The sequence below is a fragment of the Alosa alosa genome, chromosome 18, assembly GCF_017589495.1.
Source record: "Alosa alosa isolate M-15738 ecotype Scorff River chromosome 18, AALO_Geno_1.1, whole genome shotgun sequence".
Lineage (NCBI taxonomy): Eukaryota > Metazoa > Chordata > Actinopteri > Clupeiformes > Clupeidae > Alosa > Alosa alosa.
Genome location: NC_063206.1, coordinates 11927757 through 11950658, shown reverse-complemented (window position 1 = coordinate 11950658; position 22902 = coordinate 11927757). Strand labels below are relative to the sequence as shown.

The following is a 22902-nucleotide window of genomic DNA, read 5'->3' as shown; positions in this document are numbered from 1 at the left end:
ATGTCAGCATCACATGCTGCCCACACACAGGACAGGACAATCCCAACATTCACACCGACACAAAGCCGGCCAATAAGCTCCTCTCCGGACGGCCACAAGAGATATTACTCAAACACACACCAAGCGAAAGCAGAGCTCAGAAACATGGCTGCTGCTGTTGCCGCCGTGCCTAATCATTTCACACACACGTTTCAAAACAGCTCGTCACACTCCCCACACCCTCATACACAAACATCTGCCAAATTGTCAATATTGGCCGTGCCAACAGTAAACATATATGGGCACATATTTGCCCACACATTGCCCCTCATTGTATCGAAGTAAGCGTCTATGTCTATATGTGTGTGTGTGTGTGTGTTTGAGCACATTTGTCTGCACTGGTTAGTACACACACACACACAGGATTTAAGTGTGCACAGGAGGAGGGTGCATGGCGTTTAATTACTGCAGGGGCAATCATTAATCAGAAAGAGGCTGTACTTTTCAGACACCCTGAGGGTGCATTTACACACACACACACACACACACACACACACACACACACACACACACTGCAGCAGCTTGGTGTGTACACTCGCAGAGTTATAGAGAGAGAACCACGTGAGTAGGACTGAGGAGAGCAGGACAAAGGGCCCCACTGGCTGCAGCCTGTCTGTGTGTGTGTGTGTGTGTGTGTGTGTGTGTGTGTGTGTGTGTGTGAGAGAGAGAGAGAGGGGGGCTGCATCAAATGAGGGTATAACTGTGTACACAGGTTTTAGGTGGAGTGTGTTAGTTGTGTATATTAAACCACATAGTTTCTTCTTTTTGGAGTTGCGCTTGGCATCTAAAGTCTTTGCTCGGACGCAGCATCGTTTCACAAACTATGGACGCGAAGACTGCTGGTCAAATTATGTGCAGTGCTTAGCAATCAGGAGGAAATACTGTATATGTTAAGTTGATCTGTTTGCATCTTTCCAGCGTGTGTTGTTGGCCTAGCCTAGGGAAGAAAATATCTGTCTAAGTTATAATAGCCTACCTGTAATATCTGCCAGCAGCTTGCTTGACAGCGTTTTCTCAGTAGGCTAGGCCTACTTAGCAAAAGTTGTGAAATATAACCGCTTATTTTTTAAATGTCAGCGACTGCTACATAAAAAAAAAAAATATTTGCGTTCATAATACGTGCGTGCTTGAGATGAAACCAGCAGTTTTCAGCAGGATCATGCGAGAAGGACCTGTCTCTTAATTAATTTAAAACAAGTCAATGGTTTTACAATGTTTCAGTCAAGCTTTGGTTGGTTTAGATACAACTGTTATGCAAAATGTAAAGTAGTGGATTAACTTTAATTTGCTGTGCTGCATATTGGACAATAGATGCACATAGTAAATTATATAAAGTAGGCTTATTAAAATATGTAAATAGCTTAGTCTAACTTTGAAAAAAATATTGAAGGGAATCCAGTCCAGTGCACATGTCTTTGGCAAGTAGCCCTAGGCTACTACAGACACAGGTGAAGAACAGTCAGCCTCAGCAGTAAGCAAAACCAAATATGTACAGCTAGCTTCAAAAGCAAGTAGCCCAGACCCTAAAATTGGGCATTTATAGCTGTGAAGGTAATTCACACACAATTATTTTTCTTATATATTTGGTAACTTCTGTAGACATCCAAAATGGGGTGGGGGGTTAAAATTAGTAGGGAGAAAAACTATTGCATAAACAGTCATATACTGTATATCTTTTTGTCGTGGTATAGTCTTAATTTTCATTTAGATGTCTTGAAAAGGTCTTAAAAAGTCTTTAAATTTGCACTTGGAAAATGTGCAGATACCCTGAGAAAGACCGTTGGTTAGCTAGCTCATTTAAAATATCCTAAAGTTTTTTTGACCCTGCCTTTAAAAAAAAAAATCAGAATCGAGAATCGTTAGGAACCGGAATCGAAATAAGTAAACGATACCCAACCCTATTTACATGAGTGTGTAGATGTTTCATGAACGTATGTGTTTGTGTATTTTGATCAAGCTATGCAAGTGTAACTGCTTGTATTATCATTGTGTGTGTGTGTTAGTGTGAGTGTGTGTGTGTGTAAGTGTAGGGCAGGCTGACCTCGTCCATGAAGGACACAGCAGCTGTAGGAGAGGCTTGAAAACTGCTGCTAGCTCTTTCCCACTGCTCAGCACTCATGTGTCACTCATCCAGAACCACACACACACACACACACACACACACACACACACACACACACACACACACACACACACACACACACACACACACACACACACACACACACACACACACGCTGAGTGTCTCCCCACTCTTTCAGCTGCAAGTTAACAGCCAGGAATCTGCTAGGCAAGGTGATGGAATGATCTCAAGTGTGTGTGGGTGGGTGTGTGCATTTAGTAGGCTTAAAGAGACTAAATAAATTTCGCAATGGAGAGTAAATGAAGGCTAAACCTTCTCTGCCCCTGTCGACATATTGCTTTCGCTCCATTTCCACCGAAACCTGCCTGTGCCTTTTTTAACTGCAGAGCCAGTTGCCTCCAATCATCAAATGAGGACTTAATTATGCCACGGCTGTTTACTGCAGAGATAGCTACGCCGTTGATAAAACGGAAATCAGTATAGTGCAGTGCAGAGAGGTGCCGTGTAGGTGTGCGGCTATTAAAAACTACCGATAATAATAATCCTCCTCAGCAGCTCTTTACAAGGACTTTGCCATTTGGAAGTGCACAGCAAGCAGTATGGATGTGGGCTCTGGTTGATTTCCTCTTCACTTTTTCCCTCTCAAACTCCCTCCCTATATTTTAGTGTTTAATGGTGCGTTCATAAAGTGGGAAATGGGAAAGTTCCAACCTCTGAGCGGAAGAATACACCTGAACGCATGTCTAACTACAAAACATCCCACTTGCTCTATTCATATTCTTTAATGCATTATTCCAAGAGTATTTGGAAGATGTTTAAGAAGTGCTCTCTGAGTAAATGTTTAGTTGGTGTGTGTGTGTGTGTGTGTGTGTGTGTGTGTGGTGATGTTATTTGGGCTGGCATTAGAGCAGTGTTTGGCTTAGAGTTGGCCTGTGCTGCTGTCTGGTGAAGCCCCCTCTGGGGCACACTGGGAGGCCTGCGTACGAGGCCGGCCGGCCGGCGGTGTTGTCTGTGCCGTGTTTTCTCTGCTGGTGATGACTGAGATTAGCATGGCGCCCCTCGTCCGAGCCCGGTCCACAACCCCAACCCCACGGGTGAGAAACAGGTCGAGACAAAGGGAGACAAGAGATTGACAGCAAAAATAGTCAAAAATAGGAGGACACAAGACTGTACTTCGAAAAGGCGACCAGATGCTCCAATTGAGTACGCATTTGAGAATATCATTTTTTTTTTTATATATGAGTGTATGGGGGGAGGTGGGGGACTAACAATGTTATGAAATGTAGTGACATTAGGGAAATCCAATGTTGCTTTTGCAGTGGTTCAGCGGAGTGAAGTCAGGGGCGATGAACTGGATATTTTGACAGTGCCCAATGAGCCGTTGGGAACAAGCCACAAGTGTGGACTTAGCAATCAGATGGTACCTCTGCAGAGGTCACAGTCCTGCGACAGTGCAGTGAACCCAGCGTAATGTAACCATTCGCATAAACAGAAAACAAACATCCACACACAAGTTTACTTTCTCACACAAGCAAACACAATGGGAAAATTCTTTCCCTTCTGGTCGCTACTGACTGTCTTTTGGGGTAGAAGCCGGCAGAGTAACGGCGTGTTCCGATTGGTGGCCAGGCCTGACGAACATGAGGAGGTTGTCCGAGGCTTCTCTTACAGGGATCGCCTTTCGTACTTGCCGACAGCCATGTGGCACCTCTCTGCTGTTACCGAGGTAACGGTGTGGCACAAACTTAACCTGGCAACAATGTGACAGCAATGACACCTGTCTGGTGAGCGGGCGGTTAAAGTCTAACAAGACAGGTCAAGGCCACCAAAGAGGTTACGCTCTGCCGGCGCAGTTTATTTGTAAGCAGGATTACACAAAAACGACTAGCCCGATTTCCATGAACTTGGTAGAAAGGTATAGCATGTCCAAAGGAAGAAGCCATTAAACTTTGGACCTGATCAAAATTCCAGCAGATCCACAGATTGAGCTCCACGTTTGTTGCAAGACAAAATGTAGGGCCTTGGCACATGTGTGCATTCTTCAAGCGGCCTTGTTGATTTTTTTTTTTTTATCCTTGGAGCCTGAATGAATACACATCCAAGTGCTGGTTCTCTGCCATGTACAAATCTGACATCTTATTCCCGCATAATGTCTCACGGCCCTGAACAGATGCAGGAACAGCTGGCTAGGACACCACAGCTTCCAGTGTCTCCAGCACCTCCATGGGCTCCAACACTGCGGGTTTCTAACATGTTTGGAAGGGCAAGCTGTGTGTCTCCCTTGAGAATAAATGTGCTATGAGCCTCAGCATGCATGTGAAGATCAGTCTTGGTGCAATTCCCTGCACTAGCAGGCTTAATAGCCTATTAAGTATTTATGTATGAAGTGTTCATATGGAAAATGATGACCAGAGTGCATGATGTTTGTGTGTGCGCGCGCGCGTGCGTGTGTGCGTGCGCTCTTACCATCTTGCCGCGCTGCTGAGCCGAACGGGTTTCTCGGAGGGTGAAAACGTTCCCGCAGACGGAGATCTCCCTCCAGACGCCGGGCTTGGAGTCCTCCATGAAGCCATTCCGCGGGTGCATCACCAGCACCCCATTAGTAGTCAGGCCGTCCATCTGACCGTCCGACGTCTTCCACTTGGCTGCTTTCTCCTGAAAGAGAGGGAGAGAGAGAGAGAGAGAGAGAGAAAGAAAGAGAGAGAGAGACAGAGCAAAGTCAGGGCTGAAAGAGTACTAATGCTGCTTCCAAGTTGTTGTATTCATTCACTTTTTGGGAACCAAACTACAATTCCCAGTGGCCCTTGCTTCATTTTCTGATCTGACTTCTAAAGCTGAAGACACACAAGGCATCTTTTTGAGCAATGCTGTGAGGCAATGTTTTTGAGTAATGTTGTTTGGCACACTCCCTGCGATATCAAGCAATATTTATCAGTAGGCAAATTGATCATCTGAATCTAAACACATGGGACCTGATAGTGATTGCCAAAGAACATTACTCAAACGGTTGCCCGATGAGTCATCACCCTAAAGAACATTTCTTACCCCCAGGAAGATGTTTTTGGAGGAGTCGAAGCCGGCGGCGAAGATGCGTGCGGTGTAGGGTGGGGTGCGCTGGCACATGATGCGGCAGGCGAAGCGCGAGATGGTGCTCTGGACCGACTGCGTGTCAGCATTGCTCTGGCTACCGGGCACTGTGTCCGTCACCACGAAGTCTATGGGGCTCTCCGTGGAGCGCCCGATCTGAAGGACGAGGGAGAGAGAGAGATGGATAGACAGACAAGAAAGGAGGAGAGGAAGACAGAAAGAAAACAAAGAAAAAGATAAAAAGGGGATAGAGAATGGAGAAGGTTACAAACCAATATAGCCACTGCTTCACTGGCATCGGTACTGGCTGAGCTTGAAGAGCCTAGTCAATGGCGCTCCTTGTAAGCTCCTGTACAAGACCTTCCACCCACATACTTCATCTGATATACTTCAACACCACCCAACAGCACTCCATTTCAATGCAAGAGGCCACATCAACAAAACGTCAGAGCAACAAAATGGCAGCCAGTCACTTAATGAGTGCGAGTGTGTGTGTCTGTAGGTCAGGGAGACCCTGCGGATGTGAGTCATGGAGCGCTTTGAAAGCAGACTAGAGGCCATTCATAGTCATAGTCAGTCATAACGTCAGTGCTACAGTGCGGTCACTGTGTAGGCATGAATGTACATTGCATCAGTACACCAAATCGGGCTCTAGGGTACCACAAAGGGACAAGGTGAAGCCTGTATTCGTGTGTGTGTGTGTGTGTGTGTGTGTGTGTGTGTGTGTGTGTGTGTGTGTGTGTGTCAGACAGTAGGAGCATGACAAGAGAATTAAATTTAGCAGGGCTGTTCCATTCTTAGCGGGATAATGGGATAATTGTATGTGCCTTGGCACTGCTAACTGCTGTGCCCATTAGGTTGATTTAATCCCAGAGAAGGTGGTAGAGACAGGAAGAGGAAGAGATAGATAGATATTTAGATATATAGATAGTGAGAGAGAGAGAGAGAGAGAGAGAAAGAGAGAGAATAAAGATAGATAATGATACCTATGAAAAGAGAGGAAAAATAAAGCTATGGTAAGAGATGGAGTAAAAGACCTCCATGGTTGGAGGGGAGAAAAATATCTCTAGCGGAATTTCAGCTGATGGAGGCGAGATGTTATTTAAAGAACAGCACAAGCTGCATGGATAGGTTTTCAGTGGGTGGATATAAGACTGCCAGCACACGTACGTCCATCCTCAGGTCGTGCTAAAAGCATACCTAGCAACACACCCTGGCCTCAGTAGAAAAGAGACTCCCAGACCGGCACTGTTGCCCTGCTCTTTCTTCTATGATTAGGTGAAGTGCTGCCCTGTGACAAACCTAAATAAATAAGGGATAATGTCCTGCTCCCAAAATATACACCAACAGGATGCTCATAACCTGAACACTAAGCAGGACTCCAGTCATGTACAGCCCTATAGGGAGTCATTTTGGACTGGCTGAAACGATTCCACTTGTTCAGACATGAAATGTTCTTGAAAAATACTTATTTAGGGAAGAATACTGCTATAAACCACGTCCCACGTGATTTAACAGAACAGGTTGGTGAGCTATGTAGCCGACACTGGCTGCACATAGCAACAGGTCATCATAACCCCAGTCAAGTCAATGATTCTGTGCAATAAGTCTTTGCAGGCATTTCCATGGGGTGGACATGGGCTGAGTGGCAGCGAGCGCAGCCGTACCTGGAACATGTCTGTATTGCTGTCATGGGTGTACTCCACCACCACCGTCTGAGCTCGGGACAGTGTGTAGGAGATGCTGTGCTGGTCCTTGTTGCTTATGGCCTGTAGATGAAAAACAGTGCAAGCGGGTGTTAGAAGACAATTGCCCATGCACACACACACACACAAAATTTTGATGATGATTTGTGGAATGGCAATGGCAGCCCAGCCCTTTGTGAGCGCGTGTAGCCTGCTGCTAGGCACTCCACAGCACGGGCATAAAATGGAGACCAGCTGCAGCTTCTGCTGGGCTCAGCCCAACTATACACAGGACCGCACATTCAGAGGTGCTGAGGAAACATGCGTGTGTGTGTGCGCGTGTGCGGGACCGTGTGAGACTATAGGGTTTGAAGGAGAGAGCGAGTGAGTGTGTGTGTGTGAGACTAGGAGCAAGCACATGCATGTTCACGTGAGTGTGCAGTACTGTGTGCACACATGCAAGTGTCCTACCAAGAAAGTCTGTGTGTGTGTGTGTGTGTTGGGGGTGGAGGCAGGCCACAGAGGAACCATTCATACAGTCAAACTGTGTCCAGATGTGTGAAAACAAAGACCACCAGCTCCAAAAGCTCCAAGTGTGATCACTATCCCATCCACTCCCACTCTCTAAAAAACACACACACACACACACACACACACACCCAAAAACATGGCTATGACACAGGTTCTTACATGGACACTGACAGCTGCAAGAGGTCCACAGCAATAACTTCACTAACTACAACCCTCCAAAGACAAAACATACATCTTGTGATATATGACATGAGGTACACAAGCTTGTGTGCAGGATCGGTAGCAGGCAGACAGCTCTCATGATAGAAATTAAAGCTGCAGTTGGCAAGTCTGACAGGTTGAGGGTACTTAGCCAAAATTTTTAATGTTAACAACTCTCATGCCCCTCCCCCACTACCACTGAGAACCCCCTCATCGGGTTTGTGCTTGTCAGTGCGAACCAGACTGCACCAGACAGTGATTGACAGTCAGATCTCACACAGCCCTGCTCTGATTGGACCAGAAGAACCGGGAGCTGAGGATTTTTGCAAAACAAATAACATGCTCTAAGTGGAGTTTTTTTCTAAAACCGGCTGATTTGTGTTGTTCTGTAGGAGCAGTGTCGGTTTCAGTGAATATGATCAAAAAAATGTTGCCAACTGCAGCTATAACGTCTATCGTCATCACTGACTGGAGCAGTGATTAAGATCAGCATTCATGGTCACCACATTGACCACAGCAGAGTGGCCCATTTAAAGGGCTGGCAGGTCATCACTGACACCCCTGACTATGAACTACACTTATCGCACTAGTATGAGCATGTCACTCCTTGTGTGGACACTGTGTGTGTGTGTGTGTGTGTGTGTGTGTGTGTGTGTGTGTGTGTGTGTGTGTGTGTGTGTGTGTGAGAGAGAGAGAGAGAGAGTGAGTGTCTGCCGTTATGTGTGTGCGTGTGTGTAACGTCGTCGTCTTTCAGGTGGCGTGTGTGTGTGTGTGTGTGTGTGAGTGAGAGAGAGAGAGAGTGAGTGTCTGTACGTGTGTGTACGTGTGTGTGCGTGCGTGCGTGCGCAGGTGCGTGTGTACCTTGGCTGCCTGAGGGGTGCATGCTACGTGCACTGTGCTGGGCTTCACCCCGTTGGCTTTGGGTCTCTTGAAGAGAGCAAATCGACTCTTCCTCCTCCCTCTGTCTCCATTGGGCAAAGAGCCATTGTACCTGAGCAAGTGAAAACACACAAAAGAGAGGGAGAAAAAGAGCCATTAAATGAGAAACAGACCTCCATCCCTGACATAAGCCAGAGTAGACAACAGCCAGAGGCAAGTCCCACACACAAACCCAGCCATCATGCACCTGTCCCATTTCATTCAGTAGAACACTTTACTGATACAACACAAAAGCAAACATATAGAATCAACAAACAAAAACAAACAGTCGGGTGTCTATAGGGCCTGGAGCACAGATAGGAAAGACAGTGAGGAAAGACAGTGACAGTAGTGTTATTCAGTGTGTGTGTGTGTGTGTGTGTGTGTGTGTGTGTGTGTGTGTGTGTGTGTGTGCTTTTGTCATCAGTCACCTACAGACTCTTTCATTGTCTCTGGGCTTAAAGCGGTCACGAAAGCAACCAATCCTCTTAAGCCCCACTACCATCACACCCGAGGAGTTTGTACCAGCTCATGATTAAAACTAGAGAGAGTGTGTGTGTGTGTGTGTGTGTGTGTGTGTGTGTGTGTGTGTGTGTGTGTGTGTGTGTGTGTGTGTGTGTACACATTTATCTTGAGGCCAAGGCAGCTTAACCAGGAAACAACTGCCTCCACTCATGGAGCAAAGCCGTATTAAGTTAGAGTATAAAGAGACACAATTGTCCAGGCATTCCTTGGGGCCGACTCTCCTTGGGGGGTGTGGACGTGAGCGCCTCAGCGGTCTCACACCCGAGGCCCAGCCTGGCGCTCCACATGGAGACCTGGGGGCTAGGGCCACTGGCGGACAGCTAAGGGCAGAGGACCACAGAGGCCAAGGCATCCCGACTCGTCTGGCTGTTTAATTGAGTCATCAGCGCTGGGCGGCCGACACACACACACAGTAACTATACAGGAGCCATTTGCTTCATGCTTCATCAATCAAATCATACCGCAGGTCTACAGAGTGCTTTGCTGTTCATGTTGATGACAGGGTAGGGTGATTACTCCTTGGTCAAGGGCAGGCCTCATTCTGATGTTGCGTAATTTTGCCTGCATGGCTATTAGTCTGTGTGTGTGTGTGTGCTAAGACTGCAGTGCCATATAGCATAGAAGATGACCATTCCGCTTTGGCTAGGATCTGAGTATAAGTATGCAGTACAACAACATTCTAATGTAATCACCCTTCCCATGACCCCCCCCCGGGAGTAATGGAGGTTGCAGACGCCAAGACGCCAAGACATTACACACACGCTGGCCAAGATTATCGCGCACGCCACAAGCCAGCACACGGCACACACGCCGTTTATCACACGCATACACACGCCATTACACACACATCGCCACACACACACACGCTGCGACACACACGCGACACGCCACACACACACACACACACACACAGACACACACACACGCCACACACACCACACACACACACGCACATACACGCACACCTGCATACACACACACACGCATTGGCTACACACACACGCACATACACACACACACATTATACACACAATACGCACATACACACACACACACACACACACAGAGAGAGAGAGAATCAACCGCTCCAGCAAGTTTCAAGCACCAGTTAAAAGTTCAGCCCCACCTAGCTCCATATAAGTCTCCGCAAACAAATGTCAGTGGAGGACTGCGTGTACTCGGGCAGCGTTCCCTCTATAGGCCAGAGGAGACACAGGAGTGCACTGAGCACAAGTCCGTAAGAGGCCCTTTCAAGAACCGACTCGGAGAGGAGATTGGAGCCATGGGAAAGACGAGACAGCCTTTCATCCTCTGAAGAGTGGCACTCGCCCAGCGTCTGTGGTTAGGTCCACAGGTGGGCAGAGGCAGCGTGTAAACGCACACAGAAAGAATGTCAACAAAATGCTCCGACATGAATCATAAATTATCGCATTGTGCTCTCAGTGTATGCGTGACGTATGTGTCTGTCTGTGTGTGTGTGTGTGTGTGAGAGGGGGGTGGTTGTGTGTCCTCGCCAGCAGACACAGCTGGATGTGTTTGTGCCGGTCTGAGATTGATTTAACATGAGTTTACTGAGGGCTCAAGGACAAAAGTGCTGACGTCATGCTTTTGACATTCCATGCAGGCTTCTTCTCTCTGCCTCTCCCCCCCCCTCCTCCAAAAAAGACGACGCAGATGTAGAGATGTGTGCAGGCCTGTAAACAAGCCTCAGTGTCCACATTCCAGCACATTAAGCCATTAGCATGGCTAGGCTACCCACATGCTAATGCCAGAAATATGATTTTCTTCACCCAGCAGTGAAGTTTAAAGAGCAGCCAACTCTGCCTTCCACCACCCCTCATTCCCCACCCCATGTTCCTCTCCCTCTCCCCGACGCCATCGTAAACATGTTTTCTTTTCCAGTCAGCAGATCCCCCCCACCCCCCCCCCACCCTTCTCTCCCTCCCTAACTCCCCACAGGTGGGCAAGCTCGAGCCTCTTGCAGGCACAGCTAAAACAGTTCCGTTATGTGACTCAGCGTGGATGGTGTGAGAGGTTTGAGGAGTGCGTGTGTGTGCGTGTGTGTGGAGGAGTTCGAGGGGTCCGTTTTATGACGCGTTCAACATCGTCTGCATGCCAATGCGGCTCCGTCCCGAGGTGGCGTGGTGGGTGGAGGGGTGGACTCCAAGAGGCCAAGGGGGTCACTGTTGAGATGCGTGACAGGGGTGGCTGTTCATCAGCTGTAGGGGGTTTGGGGGTTGGGAGCACCAGGAGGAGAACTACCCCCACACAGACAGAACGAGCAGGGCCAAGGGGTCACAGCAGAAAAACATAATAATCCTCTCTGTGCCACCATAGGCATGGACAAGGAGTTCTTTCCATTTTTGCATAGCCATTCTCTCATGGAATGTTACCACACGAAAGACTGTGTGTGTGTGTGTGTGTGTGTGTGTAGGACATTGGTCATTTTACATCTGCCACCCTCTCTTGCTCACTGATGGAATGTGGACATGTAGTCCCAGGACCTCTATTTATGTGTACGTGTGTGTGTGTGTGTGTGTGTGTGTGAATTAAGCTCTCTGGCTCCAAACGAACTGAACAGAGACGGTTGCTGGGAAAGTGACTTGTGAAGTGTTTTTCGCTGCTAACACAGCTAAGGTGTGGAGCTATGCAGCAAGCGCTCCACACGACTGACCTGACATAGCCCTGGTGCTAATTGCTGGCCTACAGGCAATAACAATATACAGAGCTCAGATCATGGTAGCCTGGCAGTCCCAACACTACGCCAACATATCCATAATGCTAAATCACACACAGACCAAATGAATGTTCCCCCATAAGCTCTCTGAGTGTGTGTGTGTGTGTGTGTGTGTGTGTGTGTGTGTGTGTGTGTGTGTGTGTGTGTGTGTGTGTGTGTTTTTCCCATATGAAAAAAACACTGCTATAGAAAAGCTGAAATGAATGCCTAGTCTAAGGTGGACTAGGTATTTAGTCATTATTTTTCCTTGTTTATGGTTCCAAACATACTGGTATTAACATTTTGATTGTAAGTAACAAAACAGTATTTCCAACTAAATCACTCGTAATGGCTCTCTGTTCTTAGCAGTGGCTAAATAAAGCAGAACTCAGAAGATCCCAAACAAGGCAAAAGGAGCAGCAAGGGAATTCACATGATGCCCAAATACCCCCAACCCTGAGTGCTGATCGAGTTTGGGACGGTCTGAGACGGAGACAGAGTTTGGGACTGTCTGAGACGGAGACAGAGTTTGGGACTGTCTGAGACGGAGACAGAGTTTGGGACTGTCTGAGACGGAGACAGAGTTTGGGACTGTCCCTCGATGGGAACACAAAGATGGAGATTACGACAGACCTGATGCTAATCTCTAGCTCAGGATTTACAACAGACTCCATGCTAGCCTTCAACATGACTCAATACTCCACTGGTCTCTCACAGCTGAGTCCAAGACACTTCAGAACATAAACAGAGCATCCGGCCCCTCCGACCACACACATGCGCACACACACACACGCGCGCGCGCGCGCACACACGCACACACACACACAGGCACACACAGGCACACACACACACACACACACACACACACACACACACACACACACACACACGGGACACACAGACGGGAACTGATGGGGAGAAAAACATTCCCTGAGCCTGTCGCCATCATGCATGGCCGTTCCAGGGGCTTTTGAGGCCCAGCCCAGAGACACGAGAGTCAAGAGAAGTCCCACATAACCATGCAAACTGCTGTGTTGTGAGTTTCATGTGAATACACACGCAAAGGCTGTCCTCTGTGTGATGTGGGCTTGCAATGTGATCTTGCATCAACACAATGTCATGATGCCTGCTAGCTTACGTAAGCTAATTTAGTTTAACGTCAGGCCTTTGCTAACTTCATACCGTAGTGTTAACCAAAGATTCTAGAGTGCTACGCTCATTTTTAAAAGATGCATTTAATCCAAAGTCATGTCTAGTGAGACAGCTCTCTATGTAGGGAGGGAGGCAGTAGGCAGCACACCCAATGGCTTTCCTATGGGGAGGGGTCTCATAACCACACACTGACAGCCTCACTCATAACTACACACACAAACACACACACAGGCGAACACTCAACGCGCCCAATTCATTGCATGCCATCCACCTGCTATCCTGACAGATTGGAACAAATGTACAAAATGAAAAACAGAACTTGCATGCACACACAAAAACAGTGAAATTTGTGTGTGTGCATGTCCAGATTTGCTAATCGGATACAGGCAGCTTATGAACACACAGGGGGAACAGCCGCACATACGTGCACAGGAGAAAACACACACACACACACACACACACACACACTTAATCTAATACTACAAGTCTGTCCAGCTCTGGCAATCAGTGACATGGCTGGTCTGAATGGTGGAATCCGTACGGAGACTGGGGTCAGAGTTCGTAGAAAGGTCAGGACGGCTTACCCCAGCACGATGAGCTCTCCGTACTTGACTGGCACTTTGGTGGAGGCGGTGGAGATATTTTCCTGCTCCGGCGAGAACATGTGCCCGGCTGAAGAGGTGGAGGGGGGAGGGGCGGGAGGAGGAGGAGGAGGAGGGAGGTGTTGGAGGTAGACCGGAGCCGGTACCTCCCTGCTACAGGAACGTCAGGATGCCGCAGCGCTCTCAGCTCCGCCCGCGCATGCTGCTGTGTGCTGCTGCCCGCCGCCTCGTCACACACTCTGCAGAGAGAGAGAGAGAGAGAGAGAGAGAGAGAGAGAGAGAGAGAGAGAGAGAGAGAGAGAGAAAGAGAGAGGGAGGGAGAGAGAGGGAGGGAGAGAAAGAGGAAGAGGGAGAGGGAGAGAGAGGGAGGAAGAGAAAGAGAGGGAGAGGGGGAGGGAGAGAGAGTGAGGGGTAGAGAGGTAGATATACATTAGTCATATGATACGTGGAAACAAAAACATCACATGGGTCATGTGATCCGTCACAGCAGAGTGCAGCTGGAGGCAGAGACTGAGCTAGAGATCAATGAGCAGCCGGCCACAGGAGGCTCTTGCACCGAGAGCCCAGGAGGACACAGTTATCGTGAACACTTAACTTCAACATTTGAACACGAGATGCAGCTCTAGTGCCCATGAGTGGGAGCCTTGCACCCAGGGTTAGAAATTAGCACCAGCCACCAGCCAAATGCTGATCAAATATGAAAGTGGCTGGTAGATTTCAGATACAAAGTGATAATTTCATATTGAGTAGTGAATGATATTGAGCTGGTGAATTTGACCAAAAATCTACCAATGGCTGGTATACACATTTTCAAAATTTAATTTCGACCCCTGCTTGCACGGATTCATTCGCTAAAAGCTAAAGCATAACCACTACTGAGCTCAATGACATTCTTACATAATGATCTTTGATGCATTTGATGAAAACCAACTACCTTTTAATACCCAGTGGATACACTATTCAATTCTAACAATCCAATCCAATATATGACAGCAATGACTAACCACTAAGGTCTATTTATTCTCTTCTCTTGGGTTTCATCGAACTTGTATTAGAAGAAAAACCCTGATAAGCTGATTCACAGTCCGATTACAGTTTCACACACTCATGCAGGCTAAAGATAAACTTGTTTCCCCTCACTCTTGTTATTCACACCTACACAACTCTGACACTGACACACACACACACACACACAAAATACACACAAAATACACAACATGGCGTCAAACAGTACAGGCAGTCACAACTCCTGATCTTAATGTAGATCTTGTGCGCACATTCTCTGCCTGTCTCAGTCTCAGTCTCTCACAGGGTGCAGCAGGCTCCAGGGTCTTATCTGATCAAGGAAATTAGTCAACATTACCGTCAAGCCCACCCCATCAGACACAAACACACAAGCACTGCCGACCATAAGCTGCCTGGCTCTGAGCTGCTTCTTCTCGAGTCTCTCGTGGACTGACAGACGGAGAGGACGAGATCGACACAAACTCCCTCGGCCTGACTAAAGCCCTCCGTGTGACACTTCAGGGTGTTCTCATGTCCTCCAAAAAAAGCCAGAGTTAAAGTGAAGAGATGGCAGAGAAAATGTTGCACAAAAAGACCAAAGAATCCGATCTCTACAAATGAAATGACTAAAAGACATTCTGGAACCCATTCAACAACTAATCACATACCCCTACTTTTTATTGCTTTTGATTTAGGATACAACTTTTCCCAAATGACAATGTATGACAAGTATTCCCAGGGAACACTACTGTGCCTTATTCCAACTACGCGCATGAGTGAAGTGCTAGCTTTGGTCCCTGCTTGTGTGAGAAAGCATAGCGGGGAATGTGGTCACACTAGCCTGGGAAGGAACAGCAGCTTGATCAAATCAGCTTAAAAACAAGCCTGCATGCTATGAAAGTCTGGGCCTACATTGGTTTTGGCTACAGCAACAGTGTAGGTCATTAAATGGCTTTCATTGGGCAATTAAATCTTTTTAATCAAAATGTGTGTTTCCACACTGACAACAGATATAGTGAATTTTAAATGTGTGTGAATAACAGGCCCCAAAAGACAAGCACGTGGTGTTAACTTTTTAACACTGTTTAATAGCATGGGCTACATCTAGGCCTACATGTAAAAGAAAGCTAAATCTTAAACCAAAGTCCTTTTAGGCAAGTCCCTCCACTCGGCGGCCATATTGCAACGGTTTTTGGGCACTCATCGGGCATCCTATTCGGCAGAAATGCGCGTGCGCAAGGCTTCACGAGACCAATCTTGCTCCAGCAGCGAGTTCACAACACATGATTGGCACGATGTCTTCACAACACACCATATGATTGGCTCAATGTATTCACATCACACCACATGATTGGCTCAATGTATTCACATATTGACGTTTTGCCGAGGAAGGGGTGGGATATGTGTAGACAACGGCCATATTGGCGTTACAAACTAGCCCCATGCATTTCTATGGAGGATTTTTTGAGTACTGTGTCTCCTCATTAGAAAGTCTCTGCTTAAACATAGACCTATTTCATAGCGTGGGCTAGGCTACACCTAAGGGACCACTTCAATTAGCTTGGTTTAGACCTGATCGTGAGAAACTTTCACAATTGTTACACCTCCACAAGTGAACCGTCTTACACATAGCTCAGACCACAAACTCACTGAGCTTCAGGAGAGGACCTCAGAGTATGCTAAGGGTTAATATGGTGCTAGCCATGATTAATTGGCAAAGTAAAACAAAGAGAGAAAAGAAGTGCATGGAAAAGATTGTGATAATGAGAAAACTTTGCGGAATTGAGTAATATTAAATTAGACAGCCCAAGATAAGAATGAGGAATAGCATGAATAAGTAATAAATGCATAGAGCAGACAGAAAGAGGGACAAAAGAAGGGGGAGAGAGAGAGAGAGAGAGAGAGAGAGAGAGAGAGAGAGAGAGAGAGATGAGATGAACAGATATGTCAGTGGAAGAATGCCTTGTTTGAATCCCTGAGTGCCTGTTAACCGTTTCTTGAGAACCGGCCACTTTAGACACAGCCCATTTCCCACTCATGAATAAAGTATGCCGCTCGGCTCAGTCAGGAGTCCTTGCAGCTGAGCTGATGAATTTCCGCTGATCTGGGACCTGAGAGTCAGCACATGCAGGGCTGACAGACCGGTGCTGAGGTCTGATCATTAGCCATCAGAACCATTGGTGAACGGAAATCCCTACAGACATGCCATACTGTAAGACACATCTTCATTCTAATACCAAGTTTGTGGTTAGTAGCTCTGTCTGCCGCAACAAGCTAAGCCCCACACACACACCCACACGTCCTTGCATCAGACAAGGCTCCTGGCACTGTATTCTTGGCGCTAGGGACTTGTTGAGGTCGTGTGTGCACTGATGGGTATCCTAGCTTAACCCTGGCCACTGTGGGCTCCCAACCCAAACACGATTACCCTCCGACGGTCCCCCACCCAGACTAGACGTGTCTCCTCGCCACCACTTTGGGCACGCAGCCATCAGGGCCTCAAAGGCTCTGCACCGCAATCTCACCCTCTCTCTTTCTAGCTCTCTTCCCTCAGTCGCTCGCTCTCTCTCTCCCCCTTCTTTCCATACCCCGCCGGCTCTATGGTCAGCCGGTCAACTGAGGGAACGAGTCGCCATACAGTCCACCCCAACACCCCCACCCCCACGGTCGGTCCGTTCACACTTCCTCCCTGTTGTCCACCACCCTAACCCCCCCACTGTCTCATCCTACCTCAGTCTGGGCTCAACGCTCATCTCTGTGGAAATCAGAGTCTGAGAGTGAGTGTGTGTGTGTGTGTGTGTGTGTGTGTGTGTGTGTGTGTGTGTGTGTGTGTGTGTGTGTGTACAGAAGTCGTTGTAAAAGGGAAATGCAGGTAGGAATAAATATTCAAAAAGAGATGGTATATGAACGGGCTGTGACAAAGATGTGTGAGAAACACATCCTTTGGCACCACATCCTGTACTGGGCTCCTGGCTGGCTTGAACATGCGTGCGAGTGTGTGTGTTCGACTCGCATCGCTATTGATCGCTGCATTGATTATTTCTCCACTGAACCACAAACATCGCTAACCCCATGCTGACAGCTGACAGGTACAAATCATGCAAACCACCAAGACGGAAACGTTTTTGCCTCATTATCACACATACAGGCACATACTCACGTACGCAACACATGTACTGCCTCGATGCATATGTATGCTGAAGGTCTGATTCAACGCTTTGCTTTTCACTATGCACATTCACAACATACGCTAAATGTCACAGAGTGCAAGCTATAATTATAAGCTCCAAGTATATACAGACACAAACACCACTAAATGTGGGTAATCAAACTTAAATTTTTCTAAATTACCAGCCTGCAGGCGTGGGATGATGAACAACTCGGGGGCGTGCAGTCACACCAGACACACACACACAGAGACACACACACAGAGAGACACACACACACAGAGACACACACACACAGAGACACACACACACAGACACACACACACACAGAGACACACACACACAGAGACACACACACAGACACACACACAGAGACACACAGATTTGACAGCCAAATGGACACACTTGAGTTGTTCTGGCAGTCACCTTGTGAGCACTGGCGCCTGTGTTGTAAAAATAAAACAAATGGCCTCCGACACGCAGGCCTGCTCCTGGAGGTCACCACTGTTGCTCCTGACTGAGTGGAGGCCTCTGTCCTGAGACTGGAGTAAGACCGAGACCAAGGCAGCAGCGACAATTGTGTTCCGACGGCTTCCATTTATAACGCCGCTAATTGCTTGACTTTTGCAGGAGCTGAAAGATCAGTCAGATATCACTCTCAGAGTGCAGCACTGCAAGCAACTCTACTGTGTAGAACTATTTCTCATGAAGTTGCACTTCATGGTCCTGCTGATGCTGTACATTTCTGTATGTAGTGATATCCGCTACTGAAAAAGCTTTAGGTACCATTGCTGCATTGGCCATATGAAATCGGAGTTTATGGCTGAACAGCTGATTAATATACGACTACAGAAAGGCTAGCTAGAGTGCTAGCTAGAGTGGTCTACAAGTCATTTGACTGACACGCCCTCTCCACAAACAATAAAAAGAGAAATAGCAATTCAGAAAAGACAGCCCAAAGGCTGAATATAGAGTGGGAAAAGGGCAGGAGTCAGAATCTGTGTGTGTGTGTGTATATGAGATGACATTTACACCAGCCACACTGTAGGCTTGGCTAGAAAACTGGATGACTCTGGAGCCCAGCTTAGGACCCAACAGAGAATAAACAAAAGAGAGAGAGAGAGAGAGAGAGAGAGAGAGAGAGAGAGAGAGAGAGAGAGAGAGAGAGAGAGAGAGAGAGAGAGAGAGAGAGAGAGAGAGAGAAAGAAAGAAAGAAAGAAAGAAAGACAAAGAGAGTGATGGCGAGGAAGTGGAAAATAACAGGATCAAAGAAAGCAAGCAGAGGCGGAAAGTACAGAACAGAGAAGTGCGTGAAACCGAAAGGAGATGTGAAGAAAAGCAGTTTCTGTTCTCTACTAGGTGACGTTAGCCCCGGTTACCGCCTCTGCTGCCCTGGCACACAAGTGGGTCATCAGATAGCAGGGCTAGGCAAAGGGCACCTGACGGGCACGCGGTGGGTGGCCCGCTGGTGCCCCCACATAGCCAGGCCAGTGGGATAGACGACACCTCCGCTGTTAGAGCGGTATGCTGGCACGGGGCGCAGGGCACGCTCGGGTCTGCCAAGCTTATGCCCAACAAGGGAGGACACCAAGGGAGAACGAGAAAGCCAGGTCCAACATGGAGAGGGAGTGTGTGTGTGTGTGAGAGAAACAGTAACAAAGAGAGATGGAGAGAAAGGCTCATAAGAAATGGCCTGGAAAAAGTAAATGCATCGTGTGTGTGTGTGTGTGTGTGTGTGTGTGTGTACCTGTCACAAAGCACTACGAGCACATAAGTCATCAGGTACACATTGCATCAGTATCAGTGTGCGCGCTTGCATGTGTTCACACACGCACGCAGGAGACATAATGGTTGGTGGATGATGTAAACCTCTGCCCAACCACGATAAACTAACTCAATCATATTTAAAGGGACACCAGGCAAGCCTGATGCTTTTTCTCTACGAAACTCCCCCTCGTTTGGTCTGAAGCTCTTTTCCTTTTCTTTGCGTCTTCTGTCAAGGGTTTTCGTTGCTTCTTGGCCGGCTCTGCCATTATACACACGTTTGCAACAATCTCTAGCATTTCTTTAGCCTGCCTGCTTCGGTTGTCAGGTAGGACACACTGAACTTGCAAGCGGGATATTTTTCCTACAGGCAGTAGGGGCGGGCGAGAGAGCCTTCATTCGCCCTGTAACATGTCATTTAACCATAAGACCGACTTACGAAGATGAGTAATTAACACGAAAACGTTGCCTGGTGTCCCTTTAATGTCAAACGTGTCCTCTATGAAGGCCAGGAGCATCAGGATTCTGCCACTTTAAGAGCTGACCACTTTGATTGGCCTGCTGGACAATACTAGGAACTGGGGGCAAAGTCACACCCAAATGTTTGGTTATCGATAATGAAGGCAGAAGAATGTTGCCTCTCTCTCTCTCCTTAGCTTACACCCCCCCCCCCCACACACACACACACAAACATCTGACAGTCATCTGGAGGACAAGCAGAGAGTTGTGGAGCCCTGCCCAGCAGAGTTCTTGGTATTTGGGCAGGGCTCTCTCATTCCCACTCAGCCCAACTTGGTGTCTGTCTGCACCGCATGTGTTCCAAAATGGTTTACGGGATTACAACCCTCCTCACCCCTCCTTACACACACACAGTTATTCTTTCTACAGAGTCCTGTGTATGTCTTTGTAAAAAATAATGTTTGTTTGTTTAAATGTTTCACACACATTTAAATGCTAAGATAACCCTTGAGGGAAGAGACAGAACTAGCAACAACACAGAGCAACTAAGGAGAGCAGCCTGTGGAATCCACTACAACAAACCAACTCTTGTCTGAAACACAAACACACACACGGCTATTTCTGGGTCTGTCCTGAGACGACTGTTGAGGATGGATCATTAAATGATTAGGATTGTTTTTTTAAACTCTGCGTCATGTGAGGAGAATTCACAGAGATGGGCCAAAAACGCCAGTTAACTTGACTCTTGTACTTGTATGCACTGGGAACACGCTATGCTGTTATCGTTCGAGACGAATGCCATTTGCCAGAAAAGCGCATACTACCCTGCCCCCCTTCCTCACACGATAAAACCACAATCCTAATCCTGCACTTGCACCCAAGTCCAAGAGTTTGGTCTTAGTCTGGAGTACTTGGCAATAGCAACCACCGTAGCAACGGTGGTTTTGACACCTGCCTCATTTGGATGCCTCCATCCCTCCCTCCCCTCCGAACGGACTTCCAGCATGGCCAGACCGGGACGGATTAGAGGCTGGCGTTGTCAGGGTGGCGTGCCAGCTGTGGGATTCTTGAGCTGCCTCGGAGCTCCGATGAACAGCTGTGCCAGTTTGAGTACCAGCTCCTTTTCTGGGAAGCAGTGGAGGACAGCTGCTGAACCCCAGTGTTAAGGGTGCCCTCAGAGCCAGCAAAAGCACAGGTACCCTGTTTGCCCCTTCCCCGCCACTGCTATTAGCAGGTGATCCCCCCCCATCTGGTAAATGGGCAGAGTACACAATGACATTATAGCGAGAACGAATAAGCCAGCCAAGCCTTCGAGGCATTCTTGCACATAAAGAGATTGAGACTCAGGTAGGCGTGTCGCAAAATTGATTTTCCTCCTACCATGTCACAAGCATATTGTCCCTTGCATGTTCCATGAGATCATTTCACAAGGTTAGTCGCATAGCAGGTGTAAAAACACTAGTGAGATCACATCAGATAGTAAATTTGCATATTATAGGGCACAGATTACTGGTTGAATGCGGTCACAGCGAGATAACGTGAGTGACTAAGCTCACGTGCCCTTGTCTGCGTGTGGGTGTGTGTGTGTGTGTGTGTGTGGACGGCAAGTTCCACAACAGGAGTTCCCTGATGGCTTTGGCAAGAACACCAGGCTGACTAAGACAGAAAGCCCCTGTGGATGACTGCCAGAAGAGGCCGACGAATGCCTTCAGAGCGATTCATGCCTCCACCGCGTCTTTCTCTGAGCAAGCTCTGAGCCAGCACTGGAACACTGGAAATTCCAGTGTTTCCATAAGCCCATGAACACACACATGCGCATCGCGCACACACACACACACACACACAGCGATCATGCGTGTGCAAGCATAATGTTGAAGGGCATGATCTCATCGTAAACAGACTTAAACAAAGCAAGTGTGTATCAGCCACTCCCATCTCCCTTCAACAAAGTGCATTTGGCCTCAGTCCCGCGCAAACAAATACGTATATGTACACACTCACACACATACCCTTCAGCAGAAAGGAACAATACACACTGCACACACATAACCTACTTCTAGGTCTATACACAAGGGTTTTGGGTAGAGACGAGAACAAATGTTTCCATGGGTGGCTGTTAGCGAGCATTAACCTGCACTTAGGAAAGCAAACCCTGAACAGTGGCAATCTCCTCAGGGTCCAAGCCTGCCTCACGTCGCTCACAGAGGCACTGTAATCAGCCCTGACATTCACAACATGTCACATGACCAGCACACTCATCTGGCCGTGCGGGTGATCCACATCAGAGGTGGGCACTGGGCAGGCAGGCAGACAGGAGGGGTGTGTGCGCTGTGTGTGTGTGTGCGCGTGTGTGTGCGTGCATGCGTGTGGGTGCATGCGTGTGGGGGCGGGGGGATGTGAGGGGTAGGAGAGGAGAAACCGAACCATATGGGGAAAACGAGCCATCTGTGAGTGTGAGTGACACACAATGCATTCAACACATGTGCAGTAAGCACACTACAGATCATAGGGTACAATGACATCGGTACAGGATCGTTCTGATGTCCTAGTTATGCTAAACTGACATCAACATACCTACAATGACAAGGCCAGGTTGAAGTACTGACACACATCATTCCCTCTTTGTGGAACGGGATTCTGGGAGCTGAGGGTGCCTGCCCCCGCGCCGCCAGGCTCGGCCGTGGGACAAAAGCTGAGACCGGGCTCAGGGGGTAACAGAGCCCTCGTCGGGGCAGGAGACAGAGCGGAGAAGGGGGCCATTGTGGCCGCCTCGGCTGGCTCCCTCACACAAGCGGGCTTTTGTATGGGCCTCGGTCTGAAGGGGAGCTGGAGGCCTTCCCCTGGTGCGCTGCCTCTCCTCTCCCAGGCTCGCAGGGCAGGGGAAAGGGTGTGATTCTTGGCAGACGCCGAAAGTTCAGCTCACTTTTGTCCCCGGCACGTTTATAAACGGCAAAGGGTGTCGTCTGAT

General features: G+C 48.1%; 1 protein-coding gene across 1 annotated transcript in view; it reads right to left on the bottom strand.

Annotated features, from left to right (window-relative positions):
* peli1b (pellino E3 ubiquitin protein ligase 1b) overlaps positions 1 to 22902 on the bottom strand; it is a 36617-nt gene that overhangs the window by 4874 nt on the left and 8841 nt on the right. The window contains exons 2-6 of the mRNA XM_048269075.1: positions 13522 to 13778; positions 8488 to 8617; positions 6877 to 6978; positions 5168 to 5365; positions 4589 to 4777 (exon numbers count right to left, since the gene is read on the bottom strand). Of these exons, the coding sequence (XP_048125032.1) occupies positions 4589 to 4777; positions 5168 to 5365; positions 6877 to 6978; positions 8488 to 8617; positions 13522 to 13601 (699 nt within the window). The 5' untranslated portion in view covers positions 13602 to 13778. The remainder of the gene's footprint in view (positions 1 to 4588; positions 4778 to 5167; positions 5366 to 6876; positions 6979 to 8487; positions 8618 to 13521; positions 13779 to 22902) is intronic.